The sequence below is a fragment of the Oryzias latipes genome, chromosome 10 (assembly GCF_053564925.1).
Source record: "Oryzias latipes strain Hd-rR chromosome 10, Olatipes_Hd-rR_3.1".
Lineage (NCBI taxonomy): Eukaryota > Metazoa > Chordata > Actinopteri > Beloniformes > Adrianichthyidae > Oryzias > Oryzias latipes.
The window spans coordinates 6,235,573-6,260,376 of NC_136246.1; the positions used below are offsets into that span (position 1 = coordinate 6,235,573).

The 24,804-nt window shown below is 42.0% G+C and overlaps 2 protein-coding genes across 3 annotated transcripts in view; one reads left to right on the top strand and one right to left on the bottom strand.

Annotated features, from left to right (window-relative positions):
* Nucleotides 1–90: 90 nt before the first annotated feature.
* LOC101158332 (galactosylgalactosylxylosylprotein 3-beta-glucuronosyltransferase 1-like) lies at nucleotides 91–12,228 on the bottom strand. The gene is made up of 6 exons (XM_023959525.2): nucleotides 12,095–12,228; nucleotides 6,669–6,834; nucleotides 6,164–6,588; nucleotides 5,754–6,050; nucleotides 5,585–5,673; nucleotides 91–571 (listed from the first exon to the last, which is right to left on the bottom strand). The coding sequence occupies exons 2-5, from the start codon at nucleotides 6,784–6,786 to the stop codon at nucleotides 5,590–5,592; spliced, it is 924 nt and encodes a 307-aa protein (XP_023815293.1). The 5' UTR covers nucleotides 6,787–6,834; nucleotides 12,095–12,228; the 3' UTR covers nucleotides 91–571; nucleotides 5,585–5,589.
* Nucleotides 12,229–18,669: 6,441 nt separating this feature from the next.
* The window catches only part of fat4 (FAT atypical cadherin 4), a 101,063-nt gene continuing 94,928 nt past the window's right edge, over nucleotides 18,670–24,804 (top strand). For both annotated transcript variants that reach the window (XM_023959527.2, XM_023959528.2), the window contains exon 1: nucleotides 18,670–23,917. In XM_023959527.2, coding sequence (XP_023815295.1) covers nucleotides 18,806–23,917 — 5,112 coding nt within the window. In that variant the 5' untranslated portion in view covers nucleotides 18,670–18,805. The remainder of the gene's footprint in view (nucleotides 23,918–24,804) is intronic.

A 24,804-nucleotide genomic window follows, 5' to 3' on the forward strand; every position in this document is an offset into this window, starting at 1 on the left:
ACACCATACAAAATGATTTCAATTTAGCATTTACATATAAAAAAACACATGGGAAAACGTTTTTATAACAGAAAATAAATTCAGGCATCACGGGGTTAAAGTGTTTTATTTTACAAAACTCTATTTAAATAAATGGCCATCAATATCAATAACATTATCAAAAACAGGTGATTGTGTTCTGAATCAGGCTTCACGGTGGGATAGAGGGCAACACTCTTGCCTTCAAACAATAAGGTCTTGCACGTTCAAATACCAGCTGGGACTTTTCTGTGTGGAGTTTGCATGTTCTTCCTGTGGATGTGTGAGTTTTCTCCAGGTTTTCGCCTTTGCCCAACAGTAGCTGGGATAGGCTCCAGCAACCATAGACTCCCAAAATAATTAATTAGGTTTGGAAAATGGATGGCATCTGGAATTTGTTCATCTTTGCCAGTAAAAAACGTTTATGATCTCAGTTAAAATATTGCAAGCTCTAAATATGTGAAACTATTGGAACTGTGGTGGCATCAAAGGTGGGTGTTTGTGGTAGTGAGGTCCCTCAGTGTAAGCTGCTCCAAAGCAAAGCAGCAGCTGCCTGGAAAAGAAGAAGAGCACAGGAGAAATGGGGAAGAGCTGACTGCACACAAGAAAAAGGTTCAAGGTACAACTTTGAGATGAGGGAAAAAGGGGAAAAGTTGAAATGCAAGCGATTTCAGTTCATCATCCAAGATGGCAGCAGCAAGTCATAGGTCTGTTTTATGTCTGTCTGATTTTTCCAGTTTTAATGGATTTTAGAGCATTTTTATTTTTGAAAACGTGTAAATTCTGTTTTATCATCTTATATATTTGTGGACTATGGATCTATACTTTTACCCTGTTTTTGTGAGCTGCCCTGTGATTTTGAATTGCCCTACTCGCTCTGGGGCCTGTACCACCCAGCCTGAGCCTGCTACATCACTCTGCGTCTGGTGCTAACCGGCTTGAGCCTGCTACCTAACTCTGGGGCCTGTGCCACCCGGCTCGAACTTGTACATCACTCTGGGACCTGCGTCACCCGGCTGGAGCTTGCTACATCACTCTGGGGCCTGAACTAATCTGGCTTGAGCCTGCTACATCACTCTGGGACCTGTGTTGCCAACTGGAGCCTTCTGTACTACTCTGAGGTCTGTGCAGCTTCTAATATCCAATCACTGCAAGTAGACAAGTCCATTAAGTTGTGGACAATGGCATTAGTTACAACTTTATTTTGTTTCCTGGTTGTGTGGGACCTGGGGGTGAGTTATCATCCCTGGGTGCACTCAAACTAATCCTGCTGTTCAACCTGCGCAACTACCAATTCTTCTGGCACAGGACTCAGGACATGAACTTATCATCTGCTCTGCCCAGAGATTTACCTAAACTTCAAAGTGTTCTAGCTTTGCATCTTTTTAACAAGAGATTTTGTTTGGTATCATCCTCCCTCAAGACAGACTCAAAATGTAAGGCAATGAGGCAGAGATTGTTTATTGTATTGCTTTTACTTCTGTCTGGCAATGTGCAACCTAACCCTGGTCCTGAGCCACAGTGTACACAGACACCATCCGACTTTAAAGCCATGTCAGGGCTCCAATTTGTCCATCTTAATGTGCGCAGCTTGTTATCTAAAATGGACATGGTCAGGATTTGGGTTAAATCAACAGACGCTGATATTGTAATAATCTCGGAAACATGGCTGTCTAAACCTATAGCTAATGAGGTTATTAATATACATGGTTACAATGTTTTTCGTACTGACAGGCCTAAAAAAGGTGGTGGTGTTGCTGTTTATGTTAAATCAAGATTTGATGTATCAATAGTTCTGTCAGAATCCATCTGTAAACAAATGGAATTTTTGGCATTGAATGTGGAAACAGCAAAGGGCCTTTGCATAACTGTTGTTGGGTGTTATAGGCCTCCATCTGCCTCCAAGTATGCATTACAATCCCTAAAGCATCTTTTGGCCAAAATAATTTACAGTGAGCTTGTTTTGGCAGGAGATTTGAACTGGGACTGGCGTAATCCAGTTTCTGATGAGTTTAAGTCCTTTTGTGATTCTGTTAATCTTACCCAGTTGGTCAATTTGCGCACTCGGCCTAATCTTAAGTGTCTTGATAAATCCACCTTAACTGATTTAATCTTAACAAGTATACCACATAAATTCTCATCTTTAGGTGTTTTCTGCAATGATTTGAGTGACCACTGTGTGGTGGCTGCTGTTAGGAACACCAAAATCCCCAAATATAAACCATGCATTGTTTATAAGAGAAATCTCAAACTTTTTAATCAACAAGCATATCACCATGATTTGTCTGCAGTTAACAAGGGGGAACATAGATCTCTTGCCAGATGTAGAATTAGCTTGGACTTTTTTTGAGACAAGTTTTATACAACTTGTAAATAAGCATGCTCCTTTAAGAAGGCACAGGGTATACTATAGATATTATGCATATGACATAGATACTATGCATGAGCGTAACATGGCTTGGGCCTGTGAAAGGAAAACTGGCGCTACAAATGATTGGTCTGCTTTTAGACAAGTAAGAAACAAATGCTCTTCCCTTATTAAAAAGGCCAAATCAGAATATTATTAATCTGTCACCACAGAAAATTAAAATAATCCACAGAAATTCTGGAAATTTATTAAGTCCATTTCTGTGAGTAAAAGCTCACAGGCTCTACCAAGATATATTTCAAATGAGTCTGGCCCTGTTTTTAACAAACATTTTATATCTTCTAGTTCCTTGTTTGACTCTGAAGGAGCAGACTTTGTGAAACCCTGCACTGACCCCCCAGAGTACACTGGACACCCTTTTAATTTTATACCAGTCACCATTCAGGAAGTGCACAAAGCCCTGAAAGCTCTAGATCAGGGGTCGGGAACCTATGGCTCGCGAGCCATATATGGCTCTTTTGATGGTCACATGTGGCTCGCAGACAAATCTTTAATTATGCTTTTTTTTATCATTAGTCCAGTCCTTCTCGGGCGCGATGCGATGCCAGAGGCGCGCAGTAGTAGCGGTGCTTGGAGAGAAAAATCTGCGCCAGCACCATCAGTTTACTATTATCTATAATTTCACAGAGTTTGTACCAGCTGGAAACCTGTGAATTGCCGTGCCTAAAACTGCGCGCTCTTTCTCAGAGACGGGAGCGCGCAGTAGCGGGGACGGGATGTGTGAGGGAGAAAGCAGAGGGTGGGGCTGAGGTGTTGTGGGGACAGGCAGCAGGTGAATCACGCAGGGATTGTAAAAACGTAAAACCCGCTGCCCGTCACTCACTGCAGTGTGTGAGTGTGTGTTTGTCTCCACGTCTGCATGTGAGCGTCTGCCTCACATCTAAAGAACATTCAGACCTACGATCACGTTTAAAGTCTCAACGCCTGCATGAAGCAGAAACTCACCACGTATCAACCAGACTAGACCACCATCAGCAAAACCACCACGAGAAATACTCATCATTTATTAGCAACAGCATAACAATGTTATTAAAAATAATCCACAGACTTATTGTACTTTAAAAGTGTTGAAATTACATCAAATGCACACATTCACTTGTATATTTAGTTTCAAACATATCGTTGCGGTCTGAGTTTAACTGGGTGGCTGTTGGGCCGCGTTATAAGTTCTGGAGTTCATGAAACGCATCAAGCAGAGATCTGATTGGCCCTCAGTTCTGTCGCTCAGCCTGTTGTTAGGTAGTTTGGACCAATGGGGTTCAGCTATGGGCCGAATAAGGGAAATGGGAGGGCTGGAGCGGGAGCAGGGGAATATAAAGTTGGGAGACGCGCTCTCGTCTCGTCTCGGCGGGAGAGATTCAGGAGTTGCTGAATTAATTTTACGGCGTTTGTTGTGGTCTACAGTAACCAGAATAAAGAACCCTAAAAGAGGTTAAGTCTCCATGCCTCAGTGTGGGAAAGGGACGCTACATTATTGTATGGCTCTTTTTAAATTACATTTAAAAATATGTGGCGTTTTATGGCTCTCTTGGCCAAAAAGGTTCCCGACCCCTGCTCTAGATCATAAAAAATCTTTTGGACCTGACTTAATAGACCCTTACTTTTTGAAACTAGCAGCTGATTTTGTGGCAGAACCTCTGACAATTCTTTTTTTAACCTCAAAGTCGAAACCAAAGAAATTCCCTCTGTTTGGAAATCAGCTTTTGTTCTCCCTTTATTAAAAGGAAGTGACCCAGCAATTTTAGCTAATTACAGACCTATATCTAATCTATCAGTATTGTGCAAAATTCTTGAATCTCTTGTAAGTGAGCAATTAAAATACTTTTTATTTTCCAATTCAATCTTGTCAAAATATCAGTCAGGCTTTAGAAAAAAACATAGCACTGTTACAGCTGCAATGAAGGGGATCAATGATATTACTGTTGCTCTTGACAAGAAGCAATATTGTGCATCGCTATTTATTGATCTGTCAAAAGCATTTGATATTGTCGATCATGGTGTTTTAAAGAGAAGACTTCTTCGTCAGGATTGTCAATATTAGGTCCCCTCCTATTACTTATTTATATAAATAATTTGGGACCAAATGTATCTGATGCTAATATGCATTTTTATACTGATGATACAGTTATTTATTGCTGTGGATCAACTCTTGATCAGGCCATTGAATCCCTGCAGAAAGCCTTTGGTGCTGTCCAGCAATCCTTACTTCAACTCAAATTAGTTCTCAATGCTGATAAAACCAAGCTTATGTTGTTTTCTAATTTTAAGAAGATGCCTCATACAATTCCCACAGTGTCCACTCTTGAAGGTGACAACATAGAGGTGGTTCATGAGTATAAGTAACTTGGTGTATTGATTGATGACTCCCTCAATTTCAAACCTCATGTGGAGAATCTTGTCAAGAAACTGAGACTAAAATTGGGTTTTTATTTTCGAAATAAGCTGTGTTTTTCGTGTGAAGTAAAGAAGCGACTTGTAGCTGCGACTTTCCTCTCTGTGTTGGATTATGGAGACCTGTTTTACATGAATGCTTCAGCTCAATGTCTTCTAATGAGTGACACGGTTTATCATTCTTCTTTGAGGTTTATTACTAACTGTAAAACAATGACACATCACTGTGAGTTGTATTCTCATGTGGGTTGGCCATACAAAGGAGGATTCATTGGTACACTTTCATTTATAAGGCACTGCTTGGACTATTGCCGACCTACATCTGTTCCTTACTGTCACAGATAAGGGCTGATTCTTATTCTCTTCGTTCACGTGATCATGTGTTGCTCTTTGCTCCATTTGCTTGCACCAAACTGGGCAAAAAGGCTTTTGTCCACTCTGCACCTTATGCATGGAACATGTTGCAGAAGGACTGGAACTTGAAAGATTTGATTTCTTTGAATGCTTTTACATTTAAACTGAGAGGTCTCAAGGCTGACTCCTTAACATGCACTTGTTTTTCATGATCGGTTTGTTATTTCCTGTTATTTTTCTCTTTGTAATTATGTAACTGTATTTTAGTCACTGCTGCGCTTGGCCAGGACTCCCTTGAAAAAGAGGTTTTTAATCTCAACGGGACTTTCCTGGTTAAATAAAGGTTAAATACATAAAATAAAATAAAAAGCCATTTTATTTCTCCACTCTCACCTGTTTTATATTTCTCCAATGAGATCCGCTAATCCTGTGATGTTTTTTCTCAAAATGGGAGTCTGCGTTCGTGTGTGCCACACTAAAACCTGCGTGGAAAAAGGAAGACGGCCACCGTCAGACTTAGTGACAAAGTGAGGACGTTTCACACCATGAAAGACGCTCTCACCTTAGTGCAATTTGAAGCTTTTGGCTCTAAATCACTAAGAGACACCAGGTCTGTTAGTAAGCTGCTCTCTTGATATCCTGCCTTCACACCTGTTAGTTTGAATCTAGCCTGAGGTTTGGTCAGAATAAGCTTGAGGTTCACTGCAAACCCAGCCATGTCAATGGCAAAAGGTCGATGGGGGTCAAAGATGACTCTCCAACCATATACCTTTCCTGAGGAGTTTACTTTAGGTGATTCATATGGTAATCCACCCACAAATGCTACGGGCCACACAGACACTTTTGTTGTAAAACGCATCTGTCAGAAATAGAGGTAAATACGTTAAAAGTCTGAATTTAGCTTAAACCAACAATCAGGAATTAATGAACAATAAGGGGAAAAGGAGTTTGGATTCTAATAAACCCACTCACCTCCTCAAAAAGTTGCAGACTGTAGGTGTTGTCATCATCTGCAAAGTAAACAACCCCAGGGTGGCTGTCATTTACACTGAAGGTCTGTCGTAGCCATTGCAGAGCCAGGTTCCTCTGCAAAGTGCCCCGAGGTGGGATCCGTTTTTTTCCACCAGTGACTTTAAATTTCAAAGGGGTCTCCACATGAAGGTGGGTGTAGTTGAGTCCTGTGCTCTGGAGGAGGTGGCTAACCAGAGTCGATGTATTTTTAGAGTCCTCCACCACAATCCAGTGCAGGTTGGGAACATGGAGGAAAGTATTGGCCAGACGTGTCAGCTCTGCCTTCTGCACCGGCCGACTGTAAGTGGGAGTAATGGCAAAGATAACGGGGAGGCCGCTGGACCAGGGAGGAGGCCGGGTGTAAATATATTTAGTCCGCACTACTTCTGCAATGACAATTAAAAATGATCAGGCATTCAAAAAACCAGAACATTTTGACTCATGTTACGACACAGAGCTTGTTTACCTTTGTAAAACACTGACTGAAGCGCAGCTCTGTTGTGAGGCCAAAGATTGTAGAGCAATGAGCAACATAACATGACCAGTATGAGAATAACAGTGTTGCGTGCTATATATTTTTTCATTGTCGGGTCTAAGGCACGTCTCCTCAAAGAAGGATGATACTTGATATTCTGCAAAAATCAATCAGGGACATGTTAAAAAAAAACATGAAGTCTTTACAAACAACGAGATTTTTTCAAACTTCAACATATAAGAAATATAAAACAGACAACATTTTTTGTGAGGAAACATTAAACGTAATAAGCACTTCAATACTAAAGCTATGTTCACACCGCCCTAGTTAACCTGTGTTCAAGTGGCCACTTCCAATGAAAAGTCCGGTAAGGGACGCTGATTTATAGTGACATATGGGTGGCGTGCTTTTAGTTCACGGAAGTGCCAACCGTTTGAAAAGTGATCATGGAGGAGTAAGTAATCATCGCAATTGGTGCCCCGCTGGAATTCTATGACATAGAGTCTTTCTATATGGGAATAGAACTGTGAGGGACAAAGCCTGGAGCAAGATTCACCAGATTTGCTCCGCTCTGACATTTCTTCTGGTGGACACACGCCAGCATCAGATAGTGATCAGTGTGAAGACCATGGTTGTGAAAGTAGCATCAGATTCATGCAGGCTTACACCAGGCACAAAAACAGTCGATATAAACAACAAAACCGACACTTTCATACAAAAAAGAGTTAAAAATAGAAGGGAATAAGGTTAACCTTATAACAAACCCCCACTTGGTTCAGCACATTGTCTAGTGGGTCTAGATGACCCAACTCCCAAAGTTAAAGTGCCTAGGACAGCATAAGGGTTGATACACACCTCCTCACATAAACGCACAAAGGTTCATGCAGGAGTGAAGGACACATCCGACCAACAAGAGTACAACATACAAAAATAAAACTCAAACAAACAAAAAAATTACAAACACACATGCACCCACAATCCTCTAAAATAGAAATAATAGAACATGGCAGAAAATCCCAGGTGGGATGCTTGTTTTCCCAGTTGAAGGGGCAGAGGAGATTCACCGAGGATTCTGTCACCCAGAGGGAAAACTAGCAGCATGGCTGGAGCCTTCCCTCCTGCAGCAGCATGCAGCAGGACCAAGCAGTGTGGGAAAACGCCTATACTGCTAAGCACAGCAAGTGACAAGCCCCACAGCTGAAAGGCAAGGGAAACGAGCGGAGGAAAAACCTCAGTGCTAAAGATCCAGGAGGGCTATGGGAAAAGCATGAAAGCAATGCTTATACTGCAGAAGAAAACAAACAGATTGTTTAACAAAGGGAGCAAACAGAAAGGGTTTGTTACACAACATTAACATTTTTCACATTTTGATTTTCTGAGGCACATCAGTTGCAACTTTTTCACTCAGTCAAATTTTTTTAGATGAACTTGTAATATTTATCGAGCCGACTGCTCATAGAGTACAAAGCATCGTCCACCGAATGCAAACATGCAGCTAAATAAAGATCTGCTGTGGCAGTGGTGGAAAGACCAAGCAGTCTGACATGTCAGTGCACTGAAACATGTTCTTTGCTGCAGTAACTTCTGAAAAATGTCATCTTAGCTCTGTGGTCATTTAAATAGTAAAAAAACCTATTTGCAACATCTATTTTGTACAACGTAGTATTGGGGCCACCACAAAAAAAAAAAAAAAATAAAATTACGAAATCTCGTAAATTTAGGAGATAAAAGCTCATAAATTTACGATTAAAGTGGAAGTGAGCATACAGAGCAGCAGGTGAACGCCGCGCAGCAGCAGAACAGACCGACTAAACTCAGTTGATCAGGTGAGCTGAATGTTTATTGGTAATGTTCCAAATGTTTAAAGCTCATTTGTTTGATTCACAAGTTATTAAAGTTTTATTTATTGATGGTTGGTTTGCAGGATCTCTGCAGCCCAATCATGAAGACATCAGTGTCCCTGCAGCTGTCCACTTGAATCCTTTCTTCCTCCACCAAAGACAAGATCTCTACGTTTGTGTGACGCTTCCGTCCAGGAGGAGCACTTTTGCCTTTTTCAACGTTCTAATGATAATATAACAGACTATTGTCATTCTTCTTTATTGTTTTATGCTGAAACCGAGGTTCCATCGGCAGGAGTGGGCGTAGGTAACACTGTTTACTTCCGCATTGGTGTTCGGATGACAGGTTCATGACGTAATGTGACGGAAGAACTTCAGGGTTTGTGAATGAAAAGGAGAATAAAAGCTCTGGAATGCACTTCCCAAATATATATTTGACACAATGGGAGGCATTAAATTCTTGCTAAAATGTAATTATAAAATTGAAAAATTACCCACAAAACTTTCAAACTTTTACAAACAAGCCCTGCTGGCCTGGAAACTCGTTTATAAGCATAATTTTTCTCCAACAACTTGTTTTATTTGGAATAACAGTAATGTACAATACAAGATAATGATATTGTTTTAATCAGACAACTTTTCAATTCTCATGGACATCTCCTGACGTATGAAGAATTTCTTTTAAAATTCGGTATTCCTGTTTCACCCAGAGAATATGCCATAGTGTTAGATGCCATTCCAACCAGTCTACTTCAACTGTTTAAAGGGATTTATAACACAAGTCAATTAAGAACCCAGACAATTTTTTTGGACAATGTGGATATTTGTGTTAATTCAGTTTCCAATAAGCAAAGAAGAAATCTTTTACATACCACAACCTTACCTGCTGGGAGGTTTTATTGGGAGTCCAAATTTGTGGACATAAACTGGACATATGCTTGGACTATTAGTGATAAATACTGTTTAAATAACAAAATAAAAGAGGTGTCCTTCAAAATATTGCATTGTATATATCCTACCAAAAAAACTTTGAGTAGATTTGTTGTGGATATGGACCTGTCTTGTTCATTCTGTGGAACTCAGGAGGAAACTATTTATCATCTGTTTGTGGACTGCTGACATACAAATATGTTTTGGATTGAAGTGGGGAACTATATTGGAAATATAACTAAACAAACTGTCACATTTTTAGATAAAGACATTATTCTGGGTTACCTTAATATCAAAGTAGACAAAGACTGTATCTTCATTACATCATTACATCTTCATTATTATTGGCAAAATTTCTTATCCATAAAGCCAAATGGTCAAACTCCAAACCTAAATTCCAGCATTTTTTGAGTGAAATAAATCAGTATTGTACCATTGTTAAACATCTGCAAAACCAAAAAGCACTTCGAACTAATTTAATTTTTGAAAAATTGAAAATTTATTAAACCCCAAAGATTTTTGAAGTAATGATTCTTTTTGTCTTATATATATATATATATATATATATATATGTATGTGTATATACTTATATACTTTTTGTTTTATTTCTTATATTTTCTGTAATATGTACACATTGCAATTTCCCCTGAGACATTCACATTGTTATCGTATTGTGTTGTTTGTCAATAAAGTATGAAAAAAAAGGAGAATAAAAGCTGCAGCGATCCTCTACACCCAAATGTGTCTCTGAGCTCCTTATTTTACATATGAAACTCCGCTTTACCGACACCGAACCCCGGAAAGCAGGCTCCACTGACAATAATCTGATTGTGAGTTGCCAAAAGGTTCAGAATCTCTTTGTTTTAAACCTATAATAATCCAGAAATAAAGCTTCACAAAAGGCTCCACATATTTCATCTTCAAGATAGGCTTCGACAGACAACTTCGGTGTTTTCTCCTTGTTAATCTATGACTTTTTTCTCGCAAAATTACGAGATTTTAAGTCGTAAATTTAGGAGAGAAAAACTCGTAAATTTACGAGATTTTAAGTCGTAAATTCATTTATTTATTTATTTATTTTTTGGGTGGGCCTAAAACTCCGTCGTAATTTTGTTTAAAGGACATACGTAAATAATGTTTTCTCAAAGTAGATCAGTAAGTATTTAGCAAGAAGTATTTTTTGCAATGACCACCATAAAAAAAAATATGGGACTGAAGTTGTAAAAATATGAGATAAGTAAAAAAAATAACGATAAGAAAATCGTAAAACTAAGAGAAAAAAATTATGATTCTACAAAAAAAAGAAAAACAACCTAAAACGTTGTCATATAACAAGGAAAAAGCCATGCGATTTAAAAAAATAAAGTTGGTTGTGTTAGCCTCCATCCACATTTGCCAACTTAATCCATCAGTGCAGCCATATCTGCAGCTATACTGCAGATGGCATAAACGGCATGCCTGACAGAAATCCTGTCCTTGTGGGTGAAGTATCCTTATCACCAGTCTTATGGAAAACCAGCGATATCCGCGGCCGGCTTAAATCTGTGTGAATTTTTTTTTATGAAGTGGTGCAATTTCCTGAATGTTATTTTCAATATCCTTTTACTTATAATAAACTATGTCGACTCACTCATTGCTTAGTATTTCCTTAGTTGTAAAACCAAAGCTGAAGTAACCGCTTACAATGAATTTTAAATCTCTCATACTGAAATTCCATATTCGTCCTTTTTTCTTGTTGTTGCTATTTTTCTTTGTAAACAGCCTTTAGTCTCATACATTTGTGACTTCAACCTGTACATTTTCTACTTGTTACTCATTGAATTATAACTTCATTCTCCATAAGTGTTCACTGTTTTCTCATATTTTTACAACTTTATTCTCATAAATTTCAACATTTTAAAGTCTTTCCAGGTATCTGTTGTAGCCACTCCTCCAGCTTGGGGGTTACTGCCCCGAGTGCTCCAATTACCACCTGCACTTTCCATGCTTTCTCCATAAAAAAATGTATAATATAATTATATATATATCTATATCTACATATATATATATATATATACATAGATATATATAGATATATAGATATATCTATATATAGATATATAGATATATATATATATATCTGTGTGTGTGTGCAAGGCCTATTTTTACCTCACACCATAATGAAAAAATTAAGTGACGCATGTGTTTTATTTACTTTTTTTTATGATAGCTACTATAACAATTGTTGTTAAGGCAAAGAAAAAATCTATCAAACACAAATTTCATTAAGTTTTTATCAAGAAATAATGTTTTTTATTTTTTTTCTTCATAATCATTTAAACTTCAGTGCTCTAAACAAAATAATTTCTGGTCTACTCATAGTTTTTAAGCCTTTATCTGAAAGCAGCTCAGGTTTTTGAACCATAATGATTATTAAGTCTGAATTAGAGAACAGATGAGAAAACAGATTTTATTCTGGGCTGAAATGATTTAATACACTGATGTTCTGCAGTTTTAACAACCAACATCAAAATGACCAAAAAAAGGCAAAACTAAGTGAATTTAAACCAACTATCCTGTTCATGCAATTGGATAAACAAATGGAAAAATGGCAAACCCTGAAATCAAAGATAAGACTTAACCAGAAGAAACACGGATATTACTTACTGAGGAAGTGATCACTTCAGAAGGAACAACGTCTGAAACGTTTTTCCAACACAAGAACAGAAAAATAACTAAAGATATTAAAAAAAAGGCGTAAAACAAAGACTGACAGGAGGAGGTCGGACTTCTAGGACAGCGCATGCACACAGATAAGGCATAAAATGAAGAGAAGCATATCTACAGACCATAAAAAATAAAAGTCCATGTGAGATCATATTCAGGTCGATGAATATGGTTTTGGTTTTAGAAGGACTACAAAGTTCATAGTTCAGTGGACATCAACTGAAAGTCCTGAAAAACCATGAAGTTCTTCTAGTTTGTTTGGAACTGAAATGTGAACATCTCTTGCCTCTACCAGGCATGCAGCATGTTTACATTTTTTGCTTGTATTCTCTGTCACTTATGGATCACTTACCTTTTCCTTGACGTGCTGATGTTGTCCTGTCCAAAACTTGAGCTAACAGCAGAGCATAAGGCCTCTTGTATTATACAGGTTTTACTGTTACAATAGCGGGTTATCAATCTTCTGACACACAATGTGTATAATTAAATAAACCCCTTTTGTAATTTAGGCAAAACTTTATTTACATTTATTGTATTTGCATCATTTTTTTTTTTGGACCGGACAGAAATGAGAAAAGGGAAGAAGAGAGGGATGTAATATGGGGGGAAGGGGGAGGGGGGTAAGGGCACAAAAGAAAGGAAAGTTAAGGAAATTGTAGGATTATTACAGAAGTAATGGGATGGGGGGGGGGGGGTAGACTCATAAAGCAACAAGTTGCTGGAAGTTTATTATTATTACTGTCAGTTGTAAATGTTACTCTAAAATTGGCGGGGCTTTTCCACACAATGAAATGTTACAAACATAACTGTTGGCTCCAAAAATCTTCACATATGAACATGTCAATATGTACACAATACAACTACAGTTCACACACACAAACTTATGCATAAAAACCATCACACCATTTCATTCAGTCACACAAACTATTTATGCAAACTGTTGTGTGTGTGTGTGTGTGTGTGTGTGTATTTAATTCAATTCAATTCAATTTTATTTGTATAGCCCAAAATCACAACAACAGTCGTCTCGATGGGCTTCGAAGTGAAACATGAACTCAAAAGGATCATGAATACAAAGAGTTCAATAGTAAAATACTAAAATGACCAGCAGTATGTCCTAAGTCAGCTAGCTTGATGTATAATGGAATTTCCCGTAAGACGCCTAATGCTAACACTCGTTTAACTTAAACATACACTGCTGACTAAATGAGAACAACTTTATACTCACTGGCACGAATTTTCCAAACTCTTTCATGGAAACCATTTGTGGTCTAAAGCACAGATTTGTGCCCAAATCTTCTGTAATAAAGTTTAATGCTAAATCATGAGCTTCACCTAGTGGCCAAACTGAAACGCTCCCAGGAGAGGCAGAACATAATGATCTGCTCATTTTTGTTGGAGCTTCTTCGTTTGAGAAATTATGTAACACTGTATTGTGTTACCAGTCTCATTGGTTTATTATTTCACTAAGCATATTTACAGATGTGAACTGGGAATAATGTGAAAATCTTCAAAACATATATAGACAGGAGCGTATGCAGCTGCAGGGAGCGTCAGTTTGTTGTGTAGGGGCCGTTTCAAACACCCTGATATAACTGATAATGGAAAAGCATCGGTGCAAGATTTCTTTTTCTCTAAGCACTGAGCTGGCGCCCCCTTGGAACTGCTGCCCCAGGCAGTCGCCCGTACTACCCGTACTTAAAACCGCTACTGCCAAAGAGACTGTATTCTTTCCGAGATACTTGAACTTATGGCTGACATTTCTTCCAAGCTGATATGATCAAACAGCAGAATCCTGTATTGAGTTATATTACTATTTGTCTGGTTTTTTGAGTTTAGTAAAAGAAGGTGACTATTTACATGTAATTTTCTAAATACATGCAGCCAGTGCTGAACTTTTTTCTTAGCCGCACAGACCCAGAGGAAGGGTTAAGGTTGGAATTACGGTTACGGTTAGTCAAACCACCAAATGGTTACTGAGTGCGGCTGTGTCTGCAGCTCACTGCTCCCCAAGGGGAAAGAATCAAATGTGCAGATCACGTTTCACACACCTTAGTGGGAGACAATTAATTGGACATTAACTTTAACTTTGAACTCATGCGGCCAACAATAACATTCAGCCTTGGGCGCATTATAGTACGTGCGAGTAATGTTGCAATGTGCATCTTGGCTCCACATACATTTTGGGCCTACAATATTTTTTTTAACAGGTTTTGTGCTATTAAATACCAATAAATAAGTTATTTATGCGATAAAGACCCTGCACATCCTCCACTATAGAGCTCTACAATAGCCAAAGGTCAATCAGTGTAACATTTAATTATCAGGCAGGAGATGCATTTTCACCTGATAAAAAAAAACAAAGCAGTAATATATAGACTGGCTTGTATGAGGCTGAAGTTGGCATTGGATTTTTCTGCTTCAATTTTGATGGTTAAGGAAAATCTTAAGGGGAAAAGTGTAATTTTCACATTAAAATGTTCCAACAGGAAATCTAAAGTAAAAAGACATCCCAAAACTCTCTGTAGACATTTTATGATTGTCTGTTTTTTTTTAACCGTGGTTACAAAGCAGTTTCCTTGTCCTGGGATCCATAAAGTTTTGTCTTATCTTGTGTGTTCAAAGCTGCCATCCCCTTATTGTAATGATAACATCTGTTAAACACAAGTGGCTCTTTCCTGTTTGATGGACAGGACAGATGAAAAACGTACTGTTGTTAAATATTCGAAAATAAAGTAATATAACGAACATAAAATGTATTTGTCTTTTTTATTGAAGATAAGATAAGATAAGATAAGATAAAGATACTTTATTGATCCCAGCTTGGGAAATTGGGTTGTAACAGCGTCGGCGTTAGGCTCAAGATACAAACAATGGCTGAGAACAGAGAACAGAACAATCAATCAGAAGGAAACATCAGTGAAAAAAAACTGTATTGCATGACAGCTCTGGAGAAAAACAGACAGACCATAAATGAGTTTATCTATTGCAAATGCATGACAAGTTATAGAGTCCAATGGAGTGAGGAATGAAAGATCTCCTGTAGCTGTTGGTGTGACAGCGAAACTGCCTTAGCCTATTGGAGAAGGCGCTCCGCTGACCGTCAATAACAGGATGGAGAGGATGCTCAGGATTATCCATGATGAATAAGAGCTTATTTAAAGTCCTCCTCTCCATCACAGCTTCAAATGTGTCCATTTTACAACCGATTATGGAGCCAGCTCTTTTGATCAGTTTGTTCTGTTTATTAGTGTCCCTGGCAGATATGCCCCCCCCACCCCCCCCCCCCCCCCCCCCAGCAGACCACCCAGAAGAACAGAGTGCTGGCCACAACAGACTGGTAGCAAATCTCGAGCATCCTGCTGCACACGTTGAAGGATCTTAGTCTCATCAGGAAATAGAGTCTGCTGCTGGCCTTCTTATACGCAGCAGTGCTGTTGCTCTTCCAGCTCAGTCTGTTGTCGATGGTTACTCCCACTACCTACTACTCCATCCATCTGATTCTGGACCATGCTTCTGCTAAAGCCTTGCAGTCAGTAGCAAATACTGATGCACACACCTACAGTGCTCTCTATTGATTGTTGCTATTTCTTTTTATTTTATTTTTTTAAATCACATACAAGTTACACCTGTGTAGAAGTTACACTATGAGCCAAACTGTGCAAATATATATATATATATATATATATATATATATATATATATATATATATATATATATATATATATATATATATATATATATATATATATATATATATATATATATATATATATATATATATATATATATATATCCCCAATCCCACACTGACATTGGGATGTCATTCGGGCTCAAGAAATGCAGCCGGATGGTGACAAAGAGAGGCAAGGTAGTCCACACAGGAGGGGTCTCACTCCCAGAAGGAACAATAGCAGACATCGAGGACAGTTACAAGTACCTTGGAATTCCACGGGCAAATGGCAACCTGGAGCAGGGAACAAGGAAAGCTGCAACAGCTAAATACCTCCAACGGGTAAGGCAAGTCCTGAGAAGCCAGCTCAATGGCAAAAATAAGACCCGGGCAATAAACAGCTACGCACTGCCAGTTATCAGATACCCTGCAGGAATAATAAGATGGCCAAAGGAAGAGATACAGACCACGGATGTTAAGACACGAAAGCTCCTTACCATGCATGGAGGGTTCCATCCCAAATCCAGCACCATGAGACTGTATGCTAGCCGCAAGGAAGGAGGCCGAGGACTAGTGAGCGTAGAAGCCACTATCCAGAATGAAACATCCAAGATCCATGAGTACATCAAGCTCAAGGCCCCAACTGACAGTGTGCTCAGTGAATGTCTCAGGCAATGGAGAGCAGAGGATACAGTGCTGGAGGACAGATGCTCATGGGAGGACAAACCCCTGCATGGGATGTACCACCGGACCATAACTGAAGTGGCTGATATCAAGAAGTCCTACCAATGGCTAGAAAGGGCTGGCCTACAGGACAGCACTGAAGCACTCATCCTGGCAGCTCAGGAACAAGCCCTGAGCACCAGAGCAATAGAGGCTCAGATCTACCACACCAGACAAGACCCAAGGTGTAGGCTGTGCAAAGAGGCGCCTGAAACAATCCAGCACATAACTGCAGGGTGTAAGATGCTGGCAGGTAAAGCATACATGGAGCGCCACAATCAAGTGGCTGGAATAGTATACAGGAACATTTGTGCAGAATATGAACTGGAAACCCCAAGGTCAAAATGGGAAACACCTCCGAAGGTGGTAGAGAATGAGAGAGCAAAGATCCTGTGGGACTTCCAGGTCCAGACTGATAGGATGGTAATGGCGAACCAACCAGACATTGTAGTGGTGGACAAAGAACAGAGGAAAGCCGTTGTGGTGGATGTGGCAGTGCCAAGCGATGGAAACATCAGGAAGAAGGAACATGAGAAACTGGAGAAATACCAGGGACTCAGAGAAGAACTGGAGAAAGCATGGAAAGTGAAGGTGACAGTGGTGCCTGTGGTAATTGGAGCACTCGGGACAGTAACCCCCAAGCTGGAGGAGTGGCTACAACAGATACCTGGAAAGACCTCAGACCTCTCAGTCCTGAAAAGCGCAGTGCTAGGAACAGCTAAGATACTGCGCAGGACCCTCAAGTTCCCAGGCCTCTGGTAGAGGACCCGAGCTTGGAGCATAAACCACCAGGGTGAGAGGAGCGTTTTTCTTTAATATATATATATATAAATATATATATATATATATATATATATATATAAATATATATATATATATATATATATATATATATATATATATATATATATATATATATATATATATATATATATATATATATATATATATATATATATATATATATATAACCCCCTCCAAAAAAACAGCACAACTTATTCTCCGAAAAATATAGGGACTGCATTGTGACATCTGCATAATAAAGACAGAGAAACTCAAAATCAGATGTCCCAGGGAGAGGAAACCTGCTCAGGTTTACAGAATACGTTAGGACAAGCAACCTGGGCTAAACATGACCTGCAGTCTCTTCTGATTCCTCCTCAGTTCAGGTTCAGTTTAGTCCGTTTCCACTCATCGCGCTTCTTGAGACAAACCTCAGATCTGAACACAAACATTTGCTCATTTGAAGGCTCCGGTCCAACAGAACTACTGTGCTTGACCGCTAGATGACGCTAAACGCATATAGTTCTGACGCAGTGAAGTTTTCCAGCAGTGTCGGCCCTGGGGAAGCGGAGGTGCTGGGAGGGAGAAGGGAAGACGGGCGGTGTTTCAGCTTCAGCTTCAGTGCGAACACACTGATGAAAGCAACTTCACTTCAGCGATCACTGAAACCTGTGTTTGGAGCTCTACCTGCGCTGGAACAATTACAAACCAACAGATGCAGTGTTTTCTGCTCCTTCATCGAACGGGTTCAGACCCTCTGACAGTTAAACTCCAGTTCTAACGCCAAATCTTTCGGGACGGGCTGTTCTTTATTTGCTCATTATTTGTCCCCAAATTGTAACTGTTAATTGTCTTCTTCTGTAACAAGACTGACGCTCTGACCTGCATGATTATTCTGCGTGCGTGATGAAACGCTGCCACGCGCTTTAGGAGCGCTGAAGGAGAGAGTGTGAGTGTGTGTGTGTGTGGTGGGGGGGGGGGGGGGGAGCAGCGGCGCTGTCCAATAGGATGTGTGATGGGAGGGAGTTTGTAACTTCAGCATTGTCCCAACTTAGAGGGACTCCGGAGCAGAGACGGCTGACGCGCGGCACCGTTATTCGCGTGACGGTGCGTGAGAGCCGTGGATGCGCCCCGACTCTGGAGCAACTGTGAGGGAAGCATCAACTCTCTGCTTCTTTGTTCCTGGAGGTTCGTAGGGGGGGGCCACAGATGGACTGAAACGTAGCTTTTCTGACCTGCAGGAGTTTTATTCTTTCACTCTGAGGACTTTTACGCGCGTGCGTGGATTCTTCACAAAGGAGAAGAGACTTGTGAAAAGTTTGGTCATGCGAAAGAGCCGCTGCTGCGCCCCTCGTTAAGTTTTCGGGACTCCTGGAGTTCGGGGCTGCAGTAAGTGAGCCGCTAAGGTCCAGATAGTGGATGCATCATCAGCCTGCGCTGCGGCGGAGAAAGGCGGACCCGGTACTGGACCATGGCGCGTGCAGGTAGAGGTTTGAGTCGGTTTCATCTGGTTTTGTTGATGCTTTGGACTCTGTCGCGAAGCTCCGCATCCAGCCAAGTCCGTCAGGAGTTTCAGGTCCTGGAGGAGCAGCCCATCGGAACCTACGTGGGCACCATAGAGACGAAGGCCAGCTTCACGTACCGCTTCAGCGAAAACCACAAACTTTTCGCCATCAACGGCTCCACGGGGGTCATCTGCACCGCAGCGCTGATTGACAGGGAGCTCCTCCCGAGTGACGTCATTAACGTGGTGGTGCTGTCCAGCCAGCCCACCTATCCCACCGAGGTCCGGATCGTAGTTCTGGACATGAATGACAACTCGCCGGTGTTTCCAGACGCGTCCATCGTGGTGTCCTTCAAAGAGGATGCGAGCAGAGGCAGGCAGGTCATCCTGGACACCGCCACCGACGCAGACATCGGCAGTAACGGAGTTGACCACACCACCTACAGAATAGTGGAAGGAAACGAACAGAGGAAATTTCGCCTGGATATCACCGTCAATCCCAGCGGGGAGGGGGCGTTTCTGCATCTGGTCTCCACAGGAGGCCTGGACCGGGAGCTCACTCCTTTCTACCAGCTCCTGATTGAAGTGGAGGACAAAGGAGTTCCCAAAAAGTTTGGTTACCTGCAGGTGAACGTCACCATCCAGGACATCAACGACAACCCCCCAGTTTTTGAGCAGGACCAGTATCACAGCAGCGTGTTTGAGGATGCTGCTGTAGGCTCCAGCATCCTGCAGATCACAGCCTCCGATCAGGATGAGGGCGCCAACGCTGAAATCAGGTACATCTTAGATGAAGGAACACCTTTCCAAATCGACCCCAAAACCGGCACCATTGTAATCAAGGAAAGTTTGGACTTTGAGAGCAAAAAGGAGTACTCGCTGACCATTCACGCAGCGGACAAAGGAGTGCCCTCTCTGTCAGGCCGGACAGAAACCACCATCAAACTTTTAGATGTGAACGACAACGACCCAGTCGTAAAGTTCAGGTATTTTCCAACAACCTCCAAGTTTGCGTCTGTGGATGAGAATGCACAGATTGGCACAGTGGTGGCCTTGCTCACCGTTTCAGACTCAGACTCCCCGTCTGCTAATGGCAACATATCCGTTTCCATCTTAGGAGGCAATGAGCAGAGACATTTTGAAGTACATAAGTCTACTGTGCCTAATTTAAGTCTGATCAAAGTGGCCAGCTTGTTGGACAGAGAGAGAATTTCCTCTTACAACCTGACAGTGTCTGTGTCAGATAATGGCAGGCCGATGGCCAGGTCCTCCTTTGCCAGTCTGGTTATTTTTGTGAATGATATCAATGATCACCCCCCTATATTTCAGGAAGAGCTTTACAGAGTAGATATCAGTGAAGACATCCCAAAAGGCAGCTATATTAAAGGGGTCTCTGCAACAGATGGAGATTCTGGGCAGAATGCCAACCTGCGCTACTCCCTGGTGTCAGGAAACTCTTTGGGTTGGTTCTCCATCAGTGACAACAGTGGCCTGGTAACCAGTGCTGCTCTGCTGGACAGGGAAGTTGCTTCTGAAATCGTGCTAAACATTAGTGCCAAAGACCAGGGGCTCCAGCCCAAAATTTCCTACACAAAGCTTATAGTCAGTATCACAGATGTGAACGACCAAGTGCCCACGTTCACTCAGAGCACTTACCACGTTTCGCTGCTGGAGCACGCTCCTGCTGGCACCGAGCTGCTGGTGCTGTCGGCCTCCGACAGTGACCTCGGCCCCAATGGAACGATCCGCTTCTCGTTCGATGCTGAGACTCCAGCCAGCCTGCGGGAGCTGTTTCGTCTGGATGCTGTGTCTGGCCGCCTGAGCACAGCCGTGGAGCTGGACAGGGAGGATCAGGCCTCATACTTACTCCACATCAGGGCAGCTGACGCAGGTAGCCCTCCTCTGCACTCTGTAGGAAGAGTCAACATCACTCTGTGGGACATCAATGATAACAGGCCAGTTTTTTACCCAGTTCAGTATTTTGCTAGTGTTAAAGAGAACGAGCCCCCAGGCTCATATGTAACCACAGTTTTAGCATCAGACCGCGACCTGGGGCGAAATGGCACAGTTAAATATGTCATTTCATCCGGAGACACCACTAAATTCCACATTCACAGCAACACAGGGAAAATTACCACACTGGTGGCCCTGGATAGAGAGGAGAAAACTGCTTACCAGCTGCAGGTGAGAGCCACAGACGGAGGAGGCCTGAGCTCACACACACATGCCTTTGTGACAGTAACTGTCACAGACACACAGGATAACCCACCAGTCTTCAGCCAGGAAAATTACAGCTTCGTCATGTTTGAAAATGTGTCTCCTGGGACTGTCATAGGGACAGTGTCAGCTACCACAGTTGATCTGAACTCAAACATTTCATATCTGATCACCTCAGGAGATCAGAGGGGCCTCTTTGCTGTGAACGGAGCAGGCCAGATAACAGCATCCAGCCTGATAGACAGAGAGGAGAAAGGATTTTATCAGCTGAAGGTTGTAGCCAGGGCCGGGGAGATCACAGGAGAGGCCTTTGTCAACATAACTGTGAGGGATTTGAACGACAATGCTCCTCGTTTTCTACATGCTGCGGAGCATGTGAGTGCAGTGGAAAACTGGAGCACTGGACACATTATATTCCAGGCCAAAGCCTCAGATCCAGATGAAGGTTTAAATGGCGTGGTGGTCTACAGCCTCAAAGAAAACCCCAAAGGCCTCTTTCACATTCATGAGAAGCACGGCCTTATCACACTGACTGGGTCGCTGAAGGCCTCGACAAACTCCTATGAGGTTGAAGTTACTGCATCTGACATGGGGGTTCCTCAGCGCACCTCAAGCCTCAGCCTCATCATCAGCGTTTATGATGTCAATGACAATTCCCCCATGTTTGACCAGCTCTCTTATGAGGTCATTATCCTGGAGTCTGAACCTGTCAACAGCCGTTTTTTTAAAGTGGAGGCCACTGACAAAGACTCTGGTCTTAATGGAGAGATTATGTATGACATCGCTGGTGGCAACACGGGGGATATGTTTGGCATTTTTCCAGACGGGCAGCTATACATCAAAGCTGAGCTGGACAGAGAGGTTCAGGACAGATATAACTTAGTGGTTGTGGCTAAAGACAGAGCTGTGGAGCCGCTGAGCGCCTCCGTCAATGTCACTGTGATCCTAGACGATGTAAATGATAATCGTCCTCTTTTTAACAGCACTAATTATGTGTTTCATTTTAAGGAGGAGCAGCAGAGGGGGTCATTGGTGGGGCAGGTTTTTGCAGAGGATAAAGACTTTGGCCCAAATAGTGAGATTAGATACTCCTTTGAGACTCCACAGCACAACTTTGAGCTGAACACCATCACTGGGGAGTTGACCAGCACATTGAAGCTGGACCGCGAGTCACTCATGAGACAAAGAGGCACCGCTGTGTTAAGCTTTGTGGTTGTCTCATCAGACCAGGGCCTCCCCAGGCCCCTCAGGGACCAAGCTAAAGTACAAGTTTATATTCAAGACATCAACGACAACCCCCCTAAATTCACCAAAGACATTTACCAGGCTTCCATTTCTGAGTCAGCTCCAAACATGACTCAACTCCTGCGGGTCTCTGCCTCAGATGTAGATGAGAGCAAAAATGGGGTGGTGCATTATCACATCGCTGAAGGCAACGAGGAAGCCCAGTTCACTATCGATAGCAGTTCCGGACAGGTGACCTTAGTCGGGAAACTTGATTATGAATCTTCATCCTCCTATTTGTTGAAAATCATAGCTGATGATGCTGGAGATGTCCCTCTTTCCTCCTCCTGTATGCTGAGTATTAGCATCTTAGATGAAAATGACAACAGTCCCTCCTTCCCAAAATCTTCATTATCCGTGGATGTTCTGGAAAACATGAGAATTGGGGACCTCGTAGTTTCTGTTACTGCTACTGATGCAGATTCTGGCCAGAATGCAGACATAACATACAGCATCACTGCCATAAACAATCACGGCACCTTTAGCATCAGCCCCAACACTGGCAGCATCTTTCTGGTCAAAAAACTGGACTATGAAACTCAATCGTTTTACAAACTCAACATCACTGCGAAGGACAATGGCAGGCCGGCCCGCTCTTCATCCATTCCTGTGGTTGTATACGTCCGGGATTTTAATGACAATCCCCCCGTTTTTGCACCTGGAGACATTTTCAAGTCCATACCTGAAAATCTACCTGTCTCAGCCTCAGTCTTGACTATTACAGCGCATGATACTGATGCAGACATAAACGGGCAGTTAGAGTACTCCATTGTGCAGCAGGTCCCTCGAGGAAACTACTTTGGCATTGACCCAAGCTCTGGACTTATATATACCAGCAAGGAAATTGACAGAGAGTTTTCCAACCTGTTTGAGCTCACAGTCAAAGCCACGGATCAGGCTGTTCCAGTGGAATTCCGGAGGTTTGCCCTGAAAAATGTCACAATATGGGTCACAGACCTGAATGACAACTTTCCCACATTTGTGTCTCAGAATGCTCTTGTGGCTGAGCCCAACATAGTCATTGGCTCTATCCTTACAACACTTGTGGCCTTTGACCCAGATGATGAAGCAAATGGGGAGGTGGAGTATGAGCTGGTGGAAGGAGACTCTGACACTTTCATCATGGACAGGTACAGCGGAGACATCCGCCTAGCCTCTCAACTGGTGCCTTCCCGACTTATGTACACCCTCACGGTGTCAGCCACTGACCACGGCATTGACCGCAAGACCTCCAAAACAGAGCTGACCATCATCCTTGAAGGGGCGGATGGGCCAATTTTCTCCCAGCCCAAATACATTACTGTCTTGAAGGAGGGCCAGCCTCCGGGCACCAATGTCATCTCTCTCAATGCAGTGAGCCCAAGAGGGCCCAAAGGGAAAGTTGAGTACTTTATAGTGGCGGTGCGCAGCGGCGAAAGTGGTGGAAAAGCCATGGGACGCCTTTTTAGCATCGGCCGCCACTCAGGAGTGATACAGACGGCAGCAGAGCTGGACAGAGAACAGGGATCCGACCTGTATGTTCTGGATGTGTACGCCATTGAGACGGACGCCAACCAGCCCAGGACGCAGCGTACTGAGGTGAGTGGCTGGCTTGTTGCTTTTCTTCTTCTCTGCTGGAACACAAAAACCATCAGTTGTTCTGCTTTGTAAAAGGGTTAGACTATATCACTGAGATCTTTAGACTTTTTTTTAGCTGAAGTGGACTGAGAATTACTGGTCACAAATAAAACAACCAAAATTTACAAATATCTGCTGATAAATCAAATCCAATTTAACTCAGAACTGTGTAACATGTTGTACCCCAACAGCTGTTTTTAAAAGCACTTCTGTATTTGGCTAAGAAAAAAGGTTTAGAACATTGGAGAATTCTTCCTCTATTGAGTTGAGTTATTCTTATCTGGGCCTTTGTGTGGACAGAAATTTTAAAAATCCTCATTATGGACATTACCGGCTTATAGCTGTAGAGACATTTCCATGCTCCTTTTCAGTCATTTCCCCTCATCAGTGTCTGTTTCTGAGAGGCCATGTCAGCTCTGGGTGGTCTCGGGGTGTCCCATACCACCCAGGCCTGCTGTGCAAGAAATAATTGAGCATTAAAATTGGGTGACCTCCTAACAGACCCTTCATGAAAAGATGCTGTTGCCAAAGAGAAAGAAAACCGGGCGACCCTTCTAATTAGCATTAGGTAATGCATCTTTTCAGGGTTACATTCTTTGAAAGGTAATGTTGGAAGCCTAAGTCCAGTTTGGGGGTCGAAAGGACTCAGTAGGCTAAAATGGAAACCAAATGTGATGCTGTGTGCGTGGTTCTTCCCATGGTTCAAAGATTCTACTGAGTTTACATTAAAACACTGGGAAGTGGTAGCTGCCTTTCTTCAGGAAAATGCTCTGTGTTACTTAATTATAAAAGAAAAATTGATGTGATATGATCCTGAAATTGAACGTTAGAAGGAAACGTCTGACAGT

Bases quoted from the DNA above. Each gene is read 5' to 3' on its own strand.
- LOC101158332 (XM_023959525.2), bottom strand. From the start codon at position 6,786: ATGAAAAAATATATAGCACGCAACACTGTTATTCTCATACTGGTCATG. The intron at 6,589-6,668 runs GTAAACAAGCTC...TTGTCATTGCAG, and splicing joins TCAGTCAGTGTTTTACAAAG to AAGTAGTGCGGACTAAATAT. The intron at 5,674-5,753 runs GTGAGAGCGTCT...TTTTCCACGCAG, and splicing joins AAGCTTCAAATTGCACTAAG to GTTTTAGTGTGGCACACACG.